This window comes from Neophocaena asiaeorientalis, unplaced genomic scaffold (genome assembly GCF_003031525.2).
Source record: "Neophocaena asiaeorientalis asiaeorientalis breed wild unplaced genomic scaffold, Neophocaena_asiaeorientalis_V1.1 scaffold1013, whole genome shotgun sequence".
In the NCBI taxonomy this organism is placed as follows: domain Eukaryota; kingdom Metazoa; phylum Chordata; class Mammalia; order Artiodactyla; family Phocoenidae; genus Neophocaena; species Neophocaena asiaeorientalis.
Genome location: NW_020174348.1, coordinates 83,907 through 106,370, shown reverse-complemented (window position 1 = coordinate 106,370; position 22,464 = coordinate 83,907). Strand labels below are relative to the sequence as shown.

The 22,464-nt window shown below is 36.5% G+C and overlaps 1 protein-coding gene across 1 annotated transcript in view; it reads right to left on the bottom strand.

Annotated features, from left to right (window-relative positions):
* The window catches only part of LOC112407024 (focadhesin-like), a 223,269-nt gene that overhangs the window by 135,975 nt on the left and 64,830 nt on the right, over positions 1–22,464 (bottom strand). The window contains 4 exon segments of the mRNA XM_024756153.1: positions 17,645–17,771; positions 19,639–19,769; positions 20,312–20,413; positions 20,812–20,916. Coding sequence (XP_024611921.1) covers positions 17,645–17,771; positions 19,639–19,769; positions 20,312–20,413; positions 20,812–20,916 — 465 coding nt within the window.

Below are 22,464 nucleotides of genomic sequence, written 5' to 3'. Positions count from 1 at the left end.
CTGAAAGGCTGCCAACCCTTCTATTTGAACATCTTCTGGAACAGGCAACAAACTTTATGAAATTATGAGATAAACAAGATCCCTTTTACACTTATAACCCATAAACCCACAAAGCAAAACAATGACAACATTTTCTTAGAAGTGTAAAATAAAAAGTATGGATTTAAATATGATCTCTAGTCAACAAGATGAATTTCAAAAATGTCTTTTAAAAGCACTTGTAATAACAATACATCAATGATTTAAGAATAAAATTAGTAAAAATATATATTTAACTTTTTACAACTTATACCTGAAAGTCTATAATGGATTAAACCACTTCCACCCCTCTTTAATTAATAGTTCTCCAAAGCCCCAAAGTGAAGCCTACATGGGACAAATTCACTGTGAGGAAAGAATATTCATTTTAGACCTTTTCTTTCCTTGTAATCTTTGGGTAAAAGGGACCCAGGGCTCCTGGTAACAAGCAGAATGATCATAACAAGAATAAAGGCTGCCCTAGACTCAATGAAGTGATGATATAACTGAATCGTTCTCTCTAGTAACAAATAATACTGCCAGAAACTTGGGTACAAATTGCTACATTACACCTTTCTCTTGCATGCTCGAGTAAACATGGAAAGCTACTTAAAAAGTAGGCTAACTATTTAATAAGATCATAAAAAATCCATAAAACTCTAAAATATTTAGGGCAAGAAAATAATCCAAAAGAAAGGAAAAACTTTACATATGTAATTAGTTCTTAGACTAATTATAAAGAGAGAAAAATGGGAAGCAAGTTTAAAATCCAATCTAAAATGAATTATTTGATTACATATGATACTTTCACTCAATGGAAAATAATTAAGCCATTAAAACCTGTAGCCACACCAAAAATCTTTCTAGTAAAATGTAAAGTAAATTGAGAAGATGGAAAGTGTAAAATATATATGTGTAAAGAAAATACAATGGGAAGGAAAATGGAAAAATCAAAATGGTTTTGTGAGACGTTGATATGGGATACTTTTTTTTCATTATCTGAAGTAAATGTGATGCTATAAAAACCTAATGTCTTTAAAAGTAGGACAGAAGCATTTCAATACAGCTATAAAATATAACAATAACCCATAAAACACTAAAAATTAATCTATTTTGGCTCAAATATCTTTTTCATTAGGATCTCTATGCAAAGCCTAAATAATTTAAAATCTTATGCATTAACATATTGCAAAGGAAACAGACAAGTACGAGGGAAAGAGCATAAATTTAATGCTCACAAAAAGATTTATCCATTTAATATCACAGCATGACAAGGTCAACTGAACACAAACATGACTACCAAAAACACAGAGTGATAGTATATGAATTATATCTCAATAAAGCTGTGTTTAAAAAAATAGTAATTAACACATAGTCTTTGAATTCAGGCACACCTGTGTTTGAATCCTGGCCCTACCACATTTTAGCTGGATGACTTTGGGCAATTATTTAACCTCTGTCAGCCTCCCAGAAGAAAACAATACCTTATCACATACTGAGCTTTTTTTCAGTAAGATTAAATCATATAATAAATATAACAATTGTAGTATATAGTGCTTACTATATAGAAAGCACCCAATGAATCAATAGATGCTTACTACTACTATTATTAAAATATCGCTAATAGTTTTCCAGCTGAAAGCACTCTGCTAATTTCACATAAAAACAAAGAAAATGTCATATGTGGACAAAATAGCTAAGTAAAACGTGTCTTTCTCTGATATTTCATATGGCTTGATAAGCTCTCTTTGTAGTAAAAGGCCCATAAAAGAGTTCACGATTTCCCAAGTATCCTTTACTGAGAAGCAAGAAGACAAAATTGTTTTACTAATCATTCCTATAGGAATGAAATGTAACTTGGCTGACCAGAGAAGTTAAAAGCAACGGAGAAGAGAATATGCAAAGGATCTGAATAGAAATTGCTCCAAAAAGATACACAAGTGGCCAATAAACACAGGAAAAGATGCTCAATATCCCTAGTCATCAGGGAAATGCAAATCAAAGCCACATGAAATACCACTTCATACTCACTAGGAAGGCTACAGTTAGAAAAAAAAGCAGATAAGTGTTGCTGAGGATGGGGAGAAATTAGAACCTTCACTCACTGCTGGTGTGAATCTAAAATGGCACAGCCACTTTGGAAAACATTTCTGAAAGTTCCTTAAACAGTTAAACACAGACTAACCATATAATCCAGCAATTTTATTCCTGGTGTATATCCCTCAAAAATGAAAACATATGTCCGTGCAATAGCCTGTATACAAATATTCATAGCAGGATTATTCATAATAACCAGAAAGCAGCAAAAATCCAAATGTCCATCAACTGATGAATGGATAAATAAAATTAAGATAGTCATATTAAATATTATTTGACCATAAAAAGAAATGAAGTATTGATACATGCTATAACACCAATGAACCTTATAAATATGTTAAGTGAAAGAAGCCAGATACAAAAGACAATATATTGTCTTCATTCAGATGGAATCCATCCTTTCAATCTCTCACTGGAGACCATGATTAACGATTAAGCAGTAGTAATTGTAGGTTTAATCTGACCCTACCAAGGACAATGAATTTCATGATGATGACTTTCAAAACTGAAGGGTCCATTGTCAACCTTAGGAAAAAGAGCTCAACTCCTTATACAAAGGCAAGGATGGGAAAGCCCAGTAAAAGCTAATTTTGGATGGTTTTCCAACTGAGGTAAATATTTTCTTAAACATAGGGTTATTCAATTTACTCTTATTCTTTTTCATTTTTAAAATTTCACTGTTTTAGGCTGTCTTTCTATATTCTTAATTATATTTGATAGTCAAGGATCTACAGAGAAATAGAGAAATCTCTTCCAAATGTTTCTGGGAAGAAGACTTATAACTATGCTGAATATTTTCATTCTTGAAACTCTTGGCAGCCATCAGTGCTTCACACATGATACCAATTAGAAGACAGAATAAATAGCTTCATAGAAGGCAGGCTGGCTTCCGTAGATAGCATGCTGGCAAAAAACCAAAAGATTAGACCAAAATTACTAAATGTGGACTGGCAAGGGCCACCAAATTGAGTATATTTTACAACTTAAACACACATCACAGGACACAAGAGTAGCAGCTCCACAAATAATGAATACACACACAAAAAGCTTGGAAAGGCTTAAGCAAGGTCCATCAAGGGGGACTAGATTATTTCTACTTATTTAGATGAACATAAAGTTATTCATTACCAAACATAAAAAAGGAATATTTTTATAACCAAAATTAACCGTGATGCAGTCAGTTTCAACAAATTCCACAACTCCAGACATGTGTAATATCTATAATGAAAACATGGTAAATAACACTTACTCACGACTAGTAAGCAACAATAAAATAGTGGGTTCATCCCCTAGACACGAAACAGAGATGAAAAAGAAGGGATAAAGGAATAAGTATTCTTTGTAATAAAAGGAAGTTAACTGATTACTGGTATTGGTTTTTGACTTATGAATGCCCATCTTATTACAAAAAGGATTTAAAGAGGCTAGTATCTATTTGTTAGAAGGACAATGTATTAAATTCTTATCTCATTTGCAATATTTCAGTTAAGTTTCTTAAAAGTGAATTTTGATAAAAATATTATAAGGGATTTGGATTTTATAACATTAAAAGAGAGAGGGGGTGGGAAGAGAGAAACACAATAAGAAAGAGAAATGCCTTTAACCAAGCAAAGGAAAGGAGTATTGGGGTACCAGTTAAGACACAGGCTTTATTAAATAAAATACTTAGACATGATGCCTCAATTCCTCTAGAGGACAATGGAACATAAGAAGGTAGTTGCTATAGAATGAATGTTTGTACCCACCCCCCTAAATTCATATGTTGAAATCCTAATCCCCAAGGTGGTGGTATTAGGAGATAGGGTCTTCGGAAGGAGATTAGGTCATGAGGGTAGAGCCTTCATGCCAGGGATTATAAGCAGACTACAGAGAGCTACCTTGGCCCTCTGGCTATGTGAAATTACAGTGAGAAGACAGTTGTCTATAAGGAAGACAGCTGGCTATGAACCAGCAAGTAGGCCCTCACCAGACAGTGAAAGGACCAGCGTCTTGATCATGGACTTCCCAGCCTCCAGAACTGTGAGAAATAAATAATTGATGTTAATAAGACACTCAGATTATGTTATTGTTATAGCCTCCTGAATGGATTCAGACTATAAGATAGTCTGATAGTGGGGTTCAGAATTATCTTTCTGAGTAGTGGTTTGGATCGAGGGAATGGATTTGGGGCTACATATGCAACAATCCCAAGTGGTCTCCTTTAAATATAGAAAAAAGTACCAAAGCTTTAGCAGTGAAGGGTTAGGATACCATCTGGAAAAAGAAACTAAGTAACTAAGTCACTATCATATATTATGTGAGTTTTAGAGGAGAGATTAAAAAGACTACTTAGACCCTCCTTGAGGGCATTGACTATAACCAATTTTTCAGGAACAAGTCTGATATTTAAAGAACCCTACGTGGGTAGACATTATGCTAGGTCTCTTTTGTTTGTAATCCCATTTTATCCTCATTTGAGGAAATAAGGCTCAAAGAGGTTAAGTAAATTAGTCAGAGGACACACAGCTAATAACTGGTATATAGGAGGTACATGGTATGTCTGCCTAAAAACAAAGATGCTTTCTACCACATCAGGCAACAATTTTTTATATCTCCAGTACTAACTACAGTTAATGATGATATCTTACAGAAGTGAAATGAGAAAAATCACTTCTTATGAGTTAATAAGCATCTATAGATAGCAGAGCCTTAGAATAGCAAAGGATGGGTGGAGAACATAATGGAATCACAGACAAAACGACCACTTCTTAGTGGTAATTAGGAAGAAAAACTTAATTTCTTAGGAAGAAAAACTTAATTTCAGAAACAAGTAGATTTCTGTTTGAAAAAAATAATAAAAAGGAAATACTCCCAAATGGTAGAATTATTTATTATGAAAGTAATATAATTATTAAAGTGATACTTTCCATTTCCAGATGACTGACTGTAGCAGTAAAAAACAAAAGTCCTTGATTATGTGAACTATTTCCCTGCTGTAATAGGACTCTACCATGAAACCCTAATAGCTTTGCCAACTACAGGGTACACAGTCTGAAAGACTATCCTTAGTACACATCACTTCCTAAACAGTAATGATGTTTACTGTCTGCTAAATAAATGTTTAGCCAAAAGAACATTATTCTCAAACCAAGACACTGAGCAGTTATCTAACCTCCTTCTGCGGTCTATTTTCCTTATCTATAAATGTTATAATCCCTATATTGAAGAGTTGTTGAGGAACAGAAATGAAAAGTGCTTACTTAGCACAAGGACATGATCATATATACACTAAATAGAGTCATTGCTTGTATGATTATATATATTCATTATCATATCAACCATAATTACCAAAAGCTAAGAGAATTCTACTTAATTTCATTCACTAAAGAACAATAATTGTATAGGTATGTTTACTGCATCAAAAAAAATTGGTTAGAAAGAATCAATCAAGATGGCAGAGTAGAAGGACATGGAACTCACCTCCCCCCGTGAACACATAAAAAATACATCAACACGTGAAATAATTCTCACTGAAAACTAACTGGAAACTAGCAGAAAGATTCCTATACAACCAAGGGTATAAGAAAGATCCACACAGAATCTGGTAGGGAAGAGAAGGGACCTGTGCCCCCTGGGAGGGGACTCAGAGGAAAAGGGAGATTACATAGGAGGAGACCCCTGCTGGGGAGCAGGCAGTGCAAGCCATAGATTGGGTGCCCCAGTCCTGGTGTCGGACACAGGGAAGACAAGCCCCCTTGGCTGGTTGTAGAGCTGTTGGAACTAACAGGAGGGCTGTGAAGAACATGCAAGGACTGGCTTGCTCCTGAGGCAGGGTGGCGAGGACAGATTGAGGATGGTTCCAGTGGCTGCCCAGTTTTCTGCAATTAGCCTAGCATACGCCTCAGCCTGAGCCAAGCAAATGCTCCAGTCCCGCTTACTCTACCACACTAGAGAAAGGGCTGCCATCACCAGGGAGAGAGCTCATATCTTAGTACTGAGATGCAGAGGAAACTTGGAACTAGGGCAACATCTGAGCACAGTGTGGGCAGCCATTGCTGGCATTTACACAGGCACTGTATCAGGGGTAGTCTTGATCTCTGATGGAAGCCAGACTGCTGCACCCACACCCTGACACATGCCCAGTGCTAAAGGGAGCCCTGCTTACCCTGCAGCACAGCTTCTCAACAGGGCTGGGGTGGCAGAGGATGGGGGTAGTAACTGGCTGTGAGGGACAGCAGAGACTCAGACACAGCTGGGGCTGTCATTATTGGTGCCTGCACAGGGGGCACATTAGAGGCAGCCTGGACCTCTGTGGCCAGCCCATCACATGCTGGCATGGGCCCCTCTTCCTCCAGCACTCCTCCTCTCTGGGGCAAGGGTACAGTGTTGGGAGTGGGAGACAAACACATTTAAGGGAACAGAGACAGCTTGGACCCAAACCTCAGGGCTTCCACTCCATCAACTTTGGACCTGACCCTGCTCCCGATAGGGTGCTAATGGCCAATGAGCAGAGGGGAAGCCACGCCTCACACTTGGCTCTGGCCCTGGTTCCTCCATCTCCAACCCTACTTCCTGCAAGATGATAACTGTCAGCATACCCTGAGGAAACGCATGGCTTTTGTTCACATCAAATCCAGCTCTCCCACCAAAGGCACTGGGCACACACAGGCTGTAGAGAGACACTCCCACATAAGGACACCTCTTCAAGACTGCAATAGGTAACTGTTTCATCTAATTTCACAGAGACAGGGAAAGTTAAGCAAAGTAAGAAGACAGAGGAACTAGTCTTGATTGAAAGAGCAAGACAAAAGCCCTGGGGAAATAAATAATGAAATAGAAATAAACACTTTACAAGATAAAGAATTCAAAGTATTAGTAATAAGAATGCTAACTAAATTAGGGAAAAGAATAGATGAACACAGTGAGAATTTTAACAAGGAACTAGAAAATATACAAAAAGAACCAATCAGAACTGAAGAATACAGTAACTGAAATGAAGAACTCACTGAATAGCAGACTATGTGATACAGAAGAACATAAATGATGTGGAAGATAGAATAATGGATATTACCCAATCAGAACAGCAAAAAGAAAAATAAACGTTAAAAAATGAGAACAGTTTAAGAGATTTCTGGAAAAACATGAAGCATACCAACATTGGCATTATCGTGGTTTCAGAAGGAGAGGGGAGAGAAAGGGGGTTGAAAATGTTTTTGATGCAATTATGGCTGGAAAAGTCCCAAACCTGAACAAGGAAACAGATATCCAGATACAGGAAGCACAGAGAGAATCCAAACAACATGAACCCAAAGAGACACACACACCAAGATATATCATAACTAAAATGGCAAAAGTAGAAAATAAAGAGAATTTTTTTTTTGGCCATGCCAAGTGTTAAGCGGGATCTTAGTTCCCAGACCAGGAATCAAACCCATGTCCCCGCAGTGGAAGCTCAGAGTCTTAACCACTGGACTGCTAGGGAAGTCTGCAAAAAAAGAATTTTAAAGGCAGCAAGAGAAAAACAAAGAGTCATATACAAGGGAACCCCCATAAGGCTATCAGATGATTACTCTGCAGAAACTTTGCAGGCCAGAGGGAGCAGCATGATATATTCAAAGTGCTTAAAGGGAAAAACCTGCAACCTAGGATACTCTACCCAGCAAGATTATCATTCAGAATTAAAGCTGAAATAAAAACAAACTTCTCAGACAAGCAAAAACTAAAAAAATTCATCAATACTAAAGCTACCCTAAAGAAATGTTAAAAGGTCTTTTCTAAGTGTTAAAGAAAAAGCTACAATAAGAAGTAAAAATGTATAAGAAAGGAAAAATCCCACTATGAAACGCAAATATATAGTAAAGACTGAGGATCAACCACTTAAATAAACTAGCATGAAGATTAAAAGACAAAAAATTGTAAAAGCAATTATAACTACAATTAAAAAAATGAAGATGTAAAATAGGACATCAAAAACACAAAATGTAGGGGAGGGGAGTAAAAACAGGTGTATCTTTTAGAATATGTTTAAAATTAAATGACTACCAGTTAAAAATAAGTAGATATGGTTATAGGTCAACATGAACCACAAATCAAGAACCTACAATAGATACCAAAAACCTAGAAAGAAACACAAGCATACTACTAAGGAAAATCATCAAACCATAAGGGAAGAAACAAACAGAAGAAGAAACGAACAGAGAAGAACTACAAAAACAACTGGAAAACAAGTAGTAAAATGGCAATAAGTATATACCTGTCAGTAATTACTTTAAATGTCAGTGGACTAAATGCTCCAATCAAAAGACATAGTGGCTGTTTGAATAAAAAATCAAAACCTGTCTATACACGGCTTACAACAGACTCACTTCAGAGCGACACACACAGAGTGAAAGTAAGGGGATAGAAAAAGATATTTCATGTAATCAGAAATGACAAGAAAGTGGGGGTAGCAATACTCATTTCAGACAAGATAGACTTTTAAAACAAAGTCTATAACAAAAGACAAAGAAGAGCATTATATAATGATAAAGGGATCAACACAAGAAGAGGATATTACACTCGTTAACATATATGCACTCATACAGTAGGACCTAAATATACAAAGCAAATATTAACAGACATAAAGGGAGAAACTGACAAAAAACAATAATACTAGGGAACTTCCACATTCCACTTACATCAATGGACACATCACCTAGACAGAAAATCAGTAAGGCAACCATAGTCTTAAATGACACAATAAACCAGATGGTTTAATAGATATCTACAGGACATTCCATCCCAAAGCAGCAGAATATGCATTCTTTCCAAGCGCACATGGAACATTTTCCAGAAGAGATCAAATGCTGGCCACAAAACAAGTCATAACCAATTCAAGAGGATATAAATTATATCAAGCATTTTTTCCAATCGCAGTGGTATGAAACTAGAAATTACAGAAAGAAAACTGGGAAAATAACAAACACCTGGAGACTAAACAACATGCTACTAAAAAGCCAACGGTCAATGAAGAAATCAAAGAGGAAATCAGAAAATACATTGAGACAACTGAATATGGAAACACGATTTTCCAAAATCTATGGGATGCAGCAAAAGCACTTCTAAGAGGGAAGTTTATAGTGACACAGGCCCTCCTCAAAAAACCAAGAAAAATCTCAAATAAACAACTTAACATACCACCTAAAGGAATTAGAAAAAGAAGAACAAACAAAGCCCAAAGTCACCAGAAGGAAGGAAATAATAAAGATCAAAGAGGAAATAAATAAAATAGAGACCTAAAAACAAAAAAAAAGATCAATAAAACCAAGGGCTGGTTTTTTGAAAAGATGAGCAAAACTGATAAACTTTAGCCAGGCACATCAAGAAGAAATGAGAGAGGAAAAAAAATAAACAAAATAAGAATTGAAGAGGAGAAATAACAACCGATACCACAGAGATACAAAAAATCATAAGAGAATACTACAAATAGTTATATGTCAACAAATTGAACAACCTAGAAGAAATGAACAAATTTCTAGAAACATGCAAGCTGCTAAGGCTGAATCAGAAAGAAACAATCTGAACAGACTGATCACTAGTAATGAAATTGAATTTATAATTAAAAAAAAAAAAATTCCCAGCGAAGTCCAGCATCAGACAGCTTCACAAGGGAATTCTACCAAACATATAAAGAAGAGTTAATACCTATCCTTCTCAAACTATTCCAAAAAACTGAAGAGGATGGAACACTCACAGATTCATTCTATGAGGCCACCATTACACTAATACCAAAACCAGAAAAAGACATCCCCAACAAAAAAATTTCAGGCCAATATCTTTGATGAACATAGATACAAAAATCCTCAAAAAATATTAGCAAACTGAATCCACTGATACATAAAAAGGATCATACACCATGATCAAGTGGGATTTATTTCAGGGATGCAAGAATAATTCAATATTCGCAAATCAATGTGGAACACAACATTAACAAAGAGAAGGATAAAAATCATGTGACCGGGGGCAGAGTCAAAATGATGGGGTAGGAGGATGCAGAGTTCGCGTATCCTCAAAACTAGGGCATCTACCAGGTGCTGGTGGGGGACCTCAGACACCTAAGGGGATGGGAGGAATGCCTGTGCAACCAGGTAGCATGTGGGAGGGAAGAAGGCGGGGGAGGAAAAGTGGAGGTGGGATGGGACCAGCATGCCTGAGGGGTGGCTGGGGGAGGAGAGGGGTTCCTACAGTCAGAGGGGCCCACTCAGCGCAATGGGATCAGCAGGGATGGAGAGAGACCTTTGGGGATTGGGGGATCAGAGGGGAATGCAGCCAGCATCTCCCCAACTTGCTCAGGCCCCAGCAAGCCTGCTGGGGTCCCAGGCTTGAACCTCTGCCCTCCAGGGCCCCTCCAGCTGGGCGGGTCCTGAGGACATGGGAGGGAAAGTGGGGAGGAAAAGTGGAGGTGGGATGGGACCAGCCCCTGAGGGGCAGCTGTGGGATAGGAGGGATTCCCATGCTTCAGGGGCCCACTCCCAGTGAGGGGATCAGTGGGGATCAGGAGAGACCTTCGGGGGATAGGAGGGGAACACAGCCAGCATGTCCCCTGCCCGCTTGGGCCCCAGCAAGAATGCTGGAATCCTGGGCCTGAACCTCCACCCTCTGGGGCTTCCTCTGGCTGCATGAGTCCTGAGCCTAAGCCCCGCCTCCCAAAGACATCTTCCAGCCAGGCTGGTCCTGACATTAAGCCCCAACCGCCCAAGGCTTCTACCAGCCTTTTTTTTTTTCTGCTGAGGTTCTGTTTTGCATTGTTGTTTCATTTTTATTTTTCTAATATATTTTTATTTTTCTAACTTTTATTTTTTATTCTTTCTTATTGTTCTGCTCCTTTTGGTTTGTTACATTTCTTTTTTTCTTTTTTTGCTGCACCACACGGCTTGCAGGGTCTTGGTTCTCAGGCCAGACATCGGGCCGGAGCTCCAGTGGTGGGAGCACCGAGTCTGAGCCACTGGAATGATGGAGAACTACAGGCCCAAGGGAATATTAATCGGTGTGAGCTTTCTCAGAGGTCCTCATCTTGACACAAAGACCTGGCTCCACGCAACTGCCTGCAAACTCCAGTGCTGGAAGCCTAACAGCAAACAACCAGCCAGACAGGAACACAGCCGCACCCATCAAAAAAAATGGGATGACAAAAAAATATAGTACAGACAAAGGAGCAAGATAAATCCCACAAGACCAAATAAATGAAGAGGAAATAGGGAACCTACCTGAAAAAGAATTCAGAGTAACCATAGTAGATGATGATACAGAATCTTGGAAATAGAATGGAGGCACAGATTGAGAAAATACAAAAAATGTTTAACAAGGACCTAGAAGAACTAAAGAACAAGCAAACTGTGATGAACAACACAATAACTGAAATGAAAAATACACTAGAAGGAATCAATAACAGAAAAACTGAGGCAGAAGAACGAATAAGTGAGCTGGAAGATATGGTGCAAATAACTGCCAAAGAGAAGAAAAAAGAATGAAAAGAAATGAGGACAGCCTCAGAGACCTCTGGGACAACACTGAATGCACCAACATTCGAATTATAGGGGTCCCAGAACAAGAAGAGAAAGAGAAAGAGACTCAGAAAACATTTGAAGATATTACATTCAAAAACTTCCCTAACATGGGAAAGGAAAAAGCCACACAAGTCCAGGAAGCACAGAGAGTCTCATACAAGATAAACCCAAGAAGAAACACACCAGGACACATAATAATCAAACTACCAAAATTTAATTGAAAGAAAAAATATTAAAAGCAGCATGGGAAAAGCAACAAATAACATACAAAGGAATCCCCATAAGGTCATCAGCAGGTTTTTCAGCAGAAACTCTGCAAGCCAAAAGGGAGTGGCAAGATATATTCAAAGTGATGAAAGGGAAAAAACTACAACCAAGATTATTCTACCCAGCAAGGATCTCATTCAGATTCGACAGAGAAACCAAAAGCTTTACAGACAAGCAAAAGCTAAGAAAATTCAGCACCACCAAACCAGCTTTACAACAATTGCTAAAGGAACTTCTCTATATAGGAAACACAAGAAAAAGACCCACAAAAACAAATCTAAATCAATTAAGAAAATGGTAATAGGAACATACATATTGATAATAACTTTAAATGTAAATGGATGAAATGCTCCAACCAAAAGACACAGACTGGCTGAATGGATACAAAAACAAGACCCGTACATATGTTGCCTACAAGAGAGCAACTTCAGAACCAGGGACACATACAGACTGAAAGTGAGGGAATGGAAAAAGATATTCCATGCAAACGGAAATCAAAAGAAAGCTGGAATAGCAATACTCGTATCAGATAAAATAGACTTTAAAATAAAGAATGTTACAAGAGACAAGCAAGGACACTACATAATGATCAAGGGATCAATCCAAGAAAAAGATATAACGATTATAAATATTTATGCACCCAACATAGGACCGCCTCAATAGATAAGGCAAATGCTAACAGCCATAAAAGGAGAAATTGACATGAACACAGTAATAGTGGAAGACTTTAACACCCCACTACCACCAATGGACAGATCATCCAGACAGAAAATTAATAAGGAAACACAAGCTATAAATGACACAACAGACCAAATAGACTTAATTGATACTTACAGGACATTCCACCGGAAAGTGGTGGAATACACTTCCTACTTAAGTGCACACGGAACATTCTCCAGAACAGATCACATCCTGGGTCACAAATCAAGCCTCAGTAAATTTAAGAAAATTGAAATCGTTTCAAGTATCTTTTCCGACCAACACTATGAGATTAAAAATCAATTCCAGGAAAAAAAACTGTAAAAAAATACAGACACACTGAGGCTAAACAATACACTACTAAATAACTAAGAGATCACTGAAGAAATCAAAGAGGAAATAAAATAATTCATAGAAACAAAGGACAATGAAAACATGACGACCCAAAACCTACGGGATGCAACAAAAGCAGTACTAAGAGAGAAGTTTATAGCAATACAATCCTACCTCAAGAAACAAGAAAATTCTAAAATAAACAATCTAACCTTACACCTAAATCAAAAAGACAAAGAAGAACAAACAAAACCCAAAATTGGTAGGAGGAAAGAAATCATAAAAATCAAAGCAGAAATAAATGAAATAGAAACAAAGAAAACAATAGCAAAAATCAATGAAACTAAAAGCTGGTTCTTTGAGAAGATAAACAAAATTGATAAACCTTTAAGCAGACCAATCAAGAAAAAAAAAGGGAGAGGACACAAATCAATAAAATTAGACATGAAAAAGGAGAAATTACAACTGACACCGCGGAAATACAAAGGATCATAACAGACGACTACTAGCAACTATATGTCAATAAAATGGACAACTTGGAAGAAATAGGCAAATTCCTGGAAATGTACAATCTTCTAAGACTGAACCAGGAAGAAACAGAAACCATAAACAAACCAGTCACAAGTAATAAAATTGAAATCGTGATTAAAAATCTTCCAACAAACAAAAGTCCAGGACCAGATGGCTTCACAGGCGAATTCTATCAAACATTTAGAGAAGATCTAACACCTATTCTTCTCAAACTCTTCCAAAAAATTGCAGAAGAAAGAACACTCCCAAACTCATTCTACGAGGCAACTATCACTCTGATACCAAAACCAGACAAAGACATCACAAAAATAGAAAATTACAGAACCATATCACTGATGAACATAGACACAAAAATCCTCAACAAAATACCAGCAAACAGAATCCAACAATACATTTAAAGGATCGTACACCATGATCGAGTGGGATGTATGCCAGAGATGCAAGGATTCTTCAATATATGCAAATCAATCAATGTGATACACCATATTAACAAATTAAAGAATAAAAACCATATGATCATCTCAGTAGATTCAGAAAAAGCTTTGGACAAAATTCAGCACCCATTTATGATATACACTCTCCAGATAGCGGGCATAGAGGGAAACTACCTGAACATAATAAAGGCCATACACAACAAAACCACAGCAAACATCATTGTGAATGGTGAAAAAATGAAAGAATTTCCTCTAAGATCAGGAACAAGACAAGGATGTCTACTCTCACCACTATTATTCAACATAGTTTTGGCAGTCCTGGCCACGGCAATCAGAGAAGAAAAAGAAATTTTAAAAATCCAAATTTATAGGGCATCCCTGGTGGCGCAGTGGTTGGGAGTCCGCCTGCCGATGCAGGGGACACAGGTTAATGCTCCAGTCCGGGAAGATCCCACATGCCACAGAGCGGCTGAGCCCGTGAGCCATGGCCACTGAGCCTGCGTATCCAGAGCCTTTGCTCCGCAACAGGAGAGGCCACAACAGTGAGAGGCCCGCGTACGGCAAAAAAAAAAACAAAAACCAAATAAAACAAAAAACAAAAATCCAAATTTATATATAAAACACTGATTAAAGAAATCAAAGATGACACAAACAGATGGAGAGATATACCATGTTTTTGGATTAGAAGAATCAATATTGTGAAAATGACTGTACTATCAAAAGTAATCTGCAGATTCAATGCAATCCCTATCAAATTATTAATGGCATTATTCATAGAATTAGAACAAAAAATTTTACAATTTGTATGGAAACACAAAAGACCCCGAATAGCCAAAGCAATCTTGAGAAACAAAAACGGAGCTGGAGGAAGCAAGCTCCCTGACTTCAGACTACACTACAAAGCTACAGTAATCAAAATAGTATGGTACTGGCACAAAAACAGAAGCATAGATCAATGGTGCAGGATAGAAAGCCTAGATATAAACCCACGCACCTATGGTCACCTAATCTGTGACAAAGGAGGCAAGAATATACAATGAAGAAAAGACAGTATTTTCAATAAGTGGTGCTGGAAAAACTGGACAGCTACATGTAAAAGAATAAAATTAGAACACTCCCTAACACCATACACAAAAATAAAATCAAATGGATTAAAGACCTAAATGTAAGAGCAGACACTATAAAACTCTTAGAGGAAAACATAGGAAAAACACTCTTTGACATAAATCGCAACAAGATCTTTTTTGACCCACCTCCTAGAGTAATGAAAAGAAAAACAAAAATAAACAAACGGGACCTAATGGAACTTAAAAGCTTTTGCACAGCAAAGAAAACCGTAAATGAGATGAAAAGACAACCCTCAGAATGGCAGAAAATATTTGCAAACAAAGCAACTGAGGAGGGATTAATCTCCAAAATACACAAACAGCTCATGCAGCTCAACATCAAAAAAACAAACAACCCAATCGAAAAATGGGTGAAAGACCTAAATAGACATTTCTCCAAAGAAGACATACAGATGGCCAAGAGGCACATGAAAAGATGCTCAATATCACTAATTATTAGAGAAATGGAAACTGAAACTACAATGAGGTATCACCTCACACTGTTCAGAATGGCCATCATCAAAAATCTACAAACAATGAGGGTGTGGACAAAAGGCAACCCCTCTTGCACTGTTGGTGGGAATGTAAATTGATACAGCCACTATGTAGAACAGTACGGAGGTTCCTTAAAAAACTAAAAATAGAACTACCATATGACCCAGCAATCCCACTACTGGGCATATACCCTGAGAAAACCATAATTCAAAAAGAAACATGTCCCCCAATGTTCATCGCAGCACTATTTACAATAGCCAGGACATGGAAGCAACATAAATGTCCATCAACAGATGAATGGATAAAGAAGATGTGGTACATATATACAATGGAATATTACTGAGATATAAAAAGGAACGAAAATGGGTCATTTGTAGAGATGTGGATGGACCTAGAGTCTGTCATACAGAGTGATGTAAATCAGAAAGAGAAAAACAAATATCGTATATTAATGCATATATGTGGAACCTAGAAAAATGATACAGATGAACCATTTTGTAGGGCAGGAATAGAGATGCAGCAGTAGAGATCAGACATGTGGACACAGGAATGGATGGTGGGATGAATTGGGAGATTGGGATTGACATATATACACTACCATGTGTAAAATAGACAGCTAGTGGGAACCTGCTGTATAGCACTGGGAGCTCAGCTCGGTTCTCCGTGGTGACCTAGATGGGTGGGATGGGGTTGGGGGAGGCCCAAGAGGGAGAGAATATATGTATACATATAGTTGATTCACTTTATTGTACAGCAGAAACTAACACAACATTTTAAAGCGACTATACCCCAATTTTTTAAAAAAAATCACATGATCATCTCTATAGACACAGAAAAAGCATGTGACAAAATTCAATATCCATTCATGATAGAAAATTCCATCAAAGTTTGTGTAAAAGGAACATATCTGCTCATAATAAAGACCAGTTATTATAAACCCACAGCTAACATCACACTCAATGGTGAAATGATGAAAAGCTGAAATAATTTCCTCTAAATTAACAGATGAATAGATAAAGAAGGGGTGTGTGTGTGTGTGTGTGTGTGTGTGTGTGTGTGTGTGTGTGTATTCCAAATATACATAATGGAATATTACTCAGCCATAAAAAAGGAATGAAATTCTGCAATTTGCAACAATGTGTATGAACCTAGAGAATATTATGCCTAGTAAAATAAGTCAGACACAGAAAGATAAATACTCTGTTATCACTTATATGTGGAATCTAGAAGATAAAACAAATGACTGTATATAACGAAACAGAAACAGACTCACAGATACAGAGAACAAAGTAGTGGTTACCAGTGGGGAGAAGGAAAGGAGGAGGGGGGAGGTAGGGCTATGGTATTAAGAGACACAAAATACTATGCATAAAATAAATAAGCACCAAGGATATATTATACAGCACAGGGAAATATAGCCATTATTTTTTAATAACTTAAAGGGAGTATAATCTATAAAAGTATTGAATTAATATGTTGTACACCTGAAACTCATATGATATTATAAATCAAATATATTTCCATTAAAAAACAATAATAAAGCAGCTTACAAGGCTGCATAAAACATTTTTTTTACATAAAAAACTTTTGTTAGGTCGATGAATGATCTTTGATGTAATTACCACATTTCTCCAAAAGATTAAAGATTTCTTCTGCTGTGCTACAGTTTGGGGAGCAGTCTGAAGTTCAGAAGATGATTTAGAGACTCAGTTCTAATATCAGTCCATCCTACCCACTCTGATCATTAGGAAAGAAAAGACCCTTTGCCAATCTTCAAGCCAACAAAAGTTTTTGCTGGCTATAAAACTGCCACTGGCCCATGCCGATTTCCTTACCTCTTCTGCTTCTAAGGCTCTCAAATCACGAAACCGAGAAGCAAATATACTCAAGAGTTCTCCTATAAGCATACTTCTCCTTCTATATTAACAAAAATAAATAACAACGAGGAAGAATCTAAAGTCTGGTTTTCTTTAGCCTCTAGAAAATGTCTACATGTTTCAAGACTTCCCTCTACAAAGAATTTGTAAAGTAGACTGTCTTATTTCACTCTTCTGAACAAAAATCTCCTACATCCTTGTAACTACAATGCCTTGTAAATTATTTTCTTCCATATTATACAAAACAACTCAAAAAAGCCCACCTCAGCCTGGCAGAGTGCATGAAGACCTTGTAACACCAAGGCTGCTGGAGTAGCCTGGTCAGGCTTGGTGCATTCATTCAACATCTGGGAAATAGCTGCCAACATATCTGCACCATGCTGATATGGCCTACAAAAAATGACAGTTTAGACACAAGATTAAAGCCAAAGAACTATATTACTACTCCAAGGTCTTTTGCCTGAACAAAAACATTAATGCTTTTCTTTACTCTTGTGCCTATCAAACGTTGACCCTCAACTGATAATACCATATGCTTTTGTTCAAAGATTTGCATCTTCATCATTTCTGCTGTAACTTCAGGCTCATTTTTGGTATTATTACCCAAAAAAGAAGACACTCCTTAACAAATTTTATTCTCCCTGAATCACAAAACCTATTGCCTGAATCGACAAAAACTCGTCTATAATACTGAAAAGAACTGACTTACCTTATTGAGATCATCAGTAAACCCAGGGATTTGAGATCAGAAGATGATTGGTCATAGCAGTATTACAAACTAAGGCGGGTATGCCTATCACAATAACGACGATAATGATGATAAAATCATAATAATATGAATTATAACTGACTGAGCACTTACTTCATGCCAGGTACTGTGCTGGATTCACTCACTCATCCTCCTCTCCTTCCTCTATCCCACATATATTGTGCTACCCCCAGAATGCTTTTAACTTCATAAAGAAATGCTCAGGTCTGCATTCGTTGTAACCCCTCAGCGATATAATACTTCTCTCTATTTAACAAAATATCAATTGAAAAAAATTGCCTGACTGAATTCTATTGCTTCACTGTCTGCCAAATGGAAATCATTTAACAAAACTGGAAAAATTTGATGGATCTCGAGATGGTAACTGAAAGGTTCACTGAATAAGTTTTCAACAGACTCTGATCTGATCATCTGATGTTTAACGTCTCCTGAGCCTCATCTTTAAGTATGTAAAATTAAAATGTCGGCTATCATCTCTAAATTTTTTCCATGCCAATACCTCAAGAGAGTCTAAACTCTTAAGTCTTGGGTTAACACGTGTGTAACTTTTAGACTAAGATGTTTTTTGTGTTGCCAAAAGGCTGAAGCTTAGAAAAGAGGCAGAACTGCTGAGGCTTAAATACAGTCTGATCCAAGATTTTACTTGAAACGGAAATCATCCACATTATCAGCATCTGGGCCAACCCATTCATTGCACAGCTTCAGGAAGTACCATTCACAGTGTCATCATTGACAAAAGTAGAATGATGCTCCAAGGATTCTACAGTGCAGTGGCTCAATCAATATATGAAACTGCAGGATTATAACTCATTTCAAATGTATCAAATCTATTTCCTCTCTAAGATTTTGGCCTTACCCTAATTCAAGAAAATAGAAATCTGGCAAGGTGGAGCTTTGCTTAGTGTTATTTCAGTCTTGTCACCTCCTGCCTAGTTATTAACCCATAACCTAGAATAGCAGAGTCATCTCCCTAACATCTTCATGTCTTCCTAAACCCTAAAGCATACACAGGAATTCAAGGTCATTTCCCTCCTTGTAATAATTCCTAATAATTAATTCCATTCAATGAGTTACAAATAAGGCCTTCTCTATTAAAACATCTTATAAAAATCAGCATAACATAGGGAGAATATAAGAAAGAACAGTTTGACTGATAATCCACTGCTTAGGTTTCAAGAATTTATATATAGAAAAATAGAAAATGTAACATCATATGTTCTATTACAACATTAAATTATTACACAGAAAAGGATATATAAATAGCCTCTAAACCTAGATATAAGTCTAGACCTGAAAAGACATGCCTGCTACTCAAAGCTATTGTCTGATGTTACTAAATTTTACATTCAGACATTTTGACTTTAATATTCATTTATTCTTACTCAAACATCCTCTGCCTATCTTTCCTCGCTTCTTGCTTGCAATAAAAAAATTAAATGCAAAATAATATATCATGATATACATTCCCAAAGGTCAAGCATGTCTTACCTTTGCTTACATATATCTCTGATCGATGCTGCTTTAGCTATCAGTTTCTCCCATTGGACCTCCTTGCCCACAGACAGAGAGGGCACATCGGACATGGCCATGAAACGCTGCAGTTCAGGATAGACACGATCCTAAAAAAGCAATTTCACAAAAAAGGCAATTTCACAAAAAAGGTAATTTCACAACTTCAGTTGAATAATAATTGTCTCCGTTTATGCAGCATTTTCACCTCTAAATCTTACATCTGCATTGCAAATTATAATGTGTTTCATCTAATCAGAAAAAAAAGAATGCTGTTATGATTGCTGGGGATTTTCTTACAGATCCATGTACTGTTCATTTCATAAAACAAGAAAAAAGTGGCAAAATCTCACTCTAATTACAAAGGCTCTAATCACTTATATTTCTATCACTTTTTCCACACAAATGGAAAAATAAATTTCAGAATTAAGGAAATAAGATTATTTTCTATTCTCAATTTCTCTCTGAGAGTCAATCACAACTGACCACATTATAGATCAAAAGTACACTAAATCAAAATTTCTCAATGCAATCATTGATGTCACTCACTAATATTACTATATCAAAGAAGTGTCATGCATAATGACAAAATTACCTTTCTTCAGTGAAAGGGACATGCTTACTATTCATACAAGTGTATATCTGAGCTTACCTGTTTTTCCCATAAAGAAGTCAACAAGCGCAAAGTGACAGCTTTTAGTTGCGGAGTGGTTCCAAGAAGTTGAATTACTCGTAGAATTTGTCCTATGCACACCTAGCAAACATTGAAGAAACTTTGGTTTCATAAATGCAAATGTGGATAACCCCAAGGTTACCAAAGGAACTTAAAAACCTCTTATTATAAAATAAAGACTGAAACGGAAGCTTACTACAGTATTACCCATCTCCTCAGAGGTTGGAGATAGCTTTGGGAGGAGCTAGTTAGCAATTCTGGGGGCATAAAGACCCAATCTCAGACAACAACCAATGGGAAAACTTGATGAAAAAATGATTTTTAAAAATTAATTCTTAAATATTGTAACAAAAATGTTTGGCCCAACAAGGGAAGCAGTGATCAAGGCAAAATTAAAGGGTCAAAATTTCACATGACAACAAACAAAATTCATGTCTCACTTTCTTTTTGCCCCAAAGTAAGTCGCTTAATATACAAACCTTGTGAACACCAAGTGTAGGCAAAGTATACAAGATATCATTGTATAACACAGGTTCCAGTGGTCTTCCTAATTTGAACATCAAAACTGGAATCAGATTTGGTACCTAAAATGAATTTAAAGAACGCATAAATTATGCCTTTTAAAAGAAATCAATCGATAAAGCAATAATATTTCATTTTTCTCCAAATGAATGCTATGAATATATATGAATTAAAAGCCTAAAAAAATGTCAGTTAGCCATTTGTTATTAATGGTAATTTCATAGTACTGCTAATATTCTATCTCTTTTAGAGCCCTTGTTCCTGTGAGCCCTTGTTCTATCCCTTTATACACATATACACATATACATTGTGAGCCCTTGTTCTATCCCTTTATACACATATACATATTACAGGGGTTTTTTGGTGTTAAAAAAATGCTTTTCTTAAACAACTATGACATAAACTCTCAGCAATACAAAAATAATTAATATATATCCTGCGCTAAAGAAGCTTACAGTTCTAATGAGTAGCAGAGTGAAATATTCAATGGTTATTCCAATGTAAAATAATTAAAACCAATTGTAATATAGGGGGGTTAATGGACAAAAATTTCCCTCCACGTTCATACTTCAATCCCTATGCATGACACAATAAAATAAGAAGAGCAAAATCATTTGTGGATCAAAAGACTTAATATTGTTAAAATGGTACTATTTCCCAAATACATCTACATATTCAATGCAATCCCTATCAAAATCCCAGGTAGCCTCTTTGCCAAAATTCAGAAATTGATTCTAAAATTCATTTGAAAACAAGTGATCCTGAAGAGCCAAAACAATCTTCAAAAGGAGCAAAATTTGAAGATTCAACCTTCCCAAATTCAAAATTTATTACAAAGTTACAGCAGTCAAAATAGTGTGGTACTAATGTGAGGATATAAATATAGATCAATGAAATAGAACTCAGAGTCTAGAAATAAATCGTTACATTTAAGTCAATTGATTTTAGACAGAAAGGCCAAGAAAATACAATGCAGAAAGAAGAGTCTCTTTGAAAAATGGTGTTTGATTTTTGACAACTGTATTTCCATATGCAAAATAATTAATTTGGACCCCTTCCTCACAACACATGTAAAAATTAACTCAAAATAGATTTCAGACCTGAATGTAGGAGCAAAAACTGTAAAGCTCTTAAAGAAAATATAGGAGTAAATCTTTGTGACCTTGAGTTAGGCAAAGCCTTCTTAGATATGACACCAAAAGTATGAGCAACAAAGGAAAACAAAACATTTCATCAAATTAAAAATATTTGTCCTTCAAAAGACGCTATAAAGAAAATGAAAAGAACAACCCACAGAATGGAATAAAATATTTGCAAATCATATATCTAATGAGGAACTTACATCCAGAATATATGAAGAATTCGTACAACTCCATAATAAAGGACAAATGACTCAATTTTAAAAGAGCAAAGGATCTAAAGAGATACTTCTCCAAAGAAGATAAACAAATGGCCAAAAAAAAATGAAAAGATACTCAATCAGCATTAGCCATGACATAAATGCAAATCAAAATCAAATGATGCATGACTTCATACCCAATAGGATGGCTTGAAACCACATTAAGTGTTAGCAAGGATGTGGAGAAATTGGGACCTTCATACACTGCCAG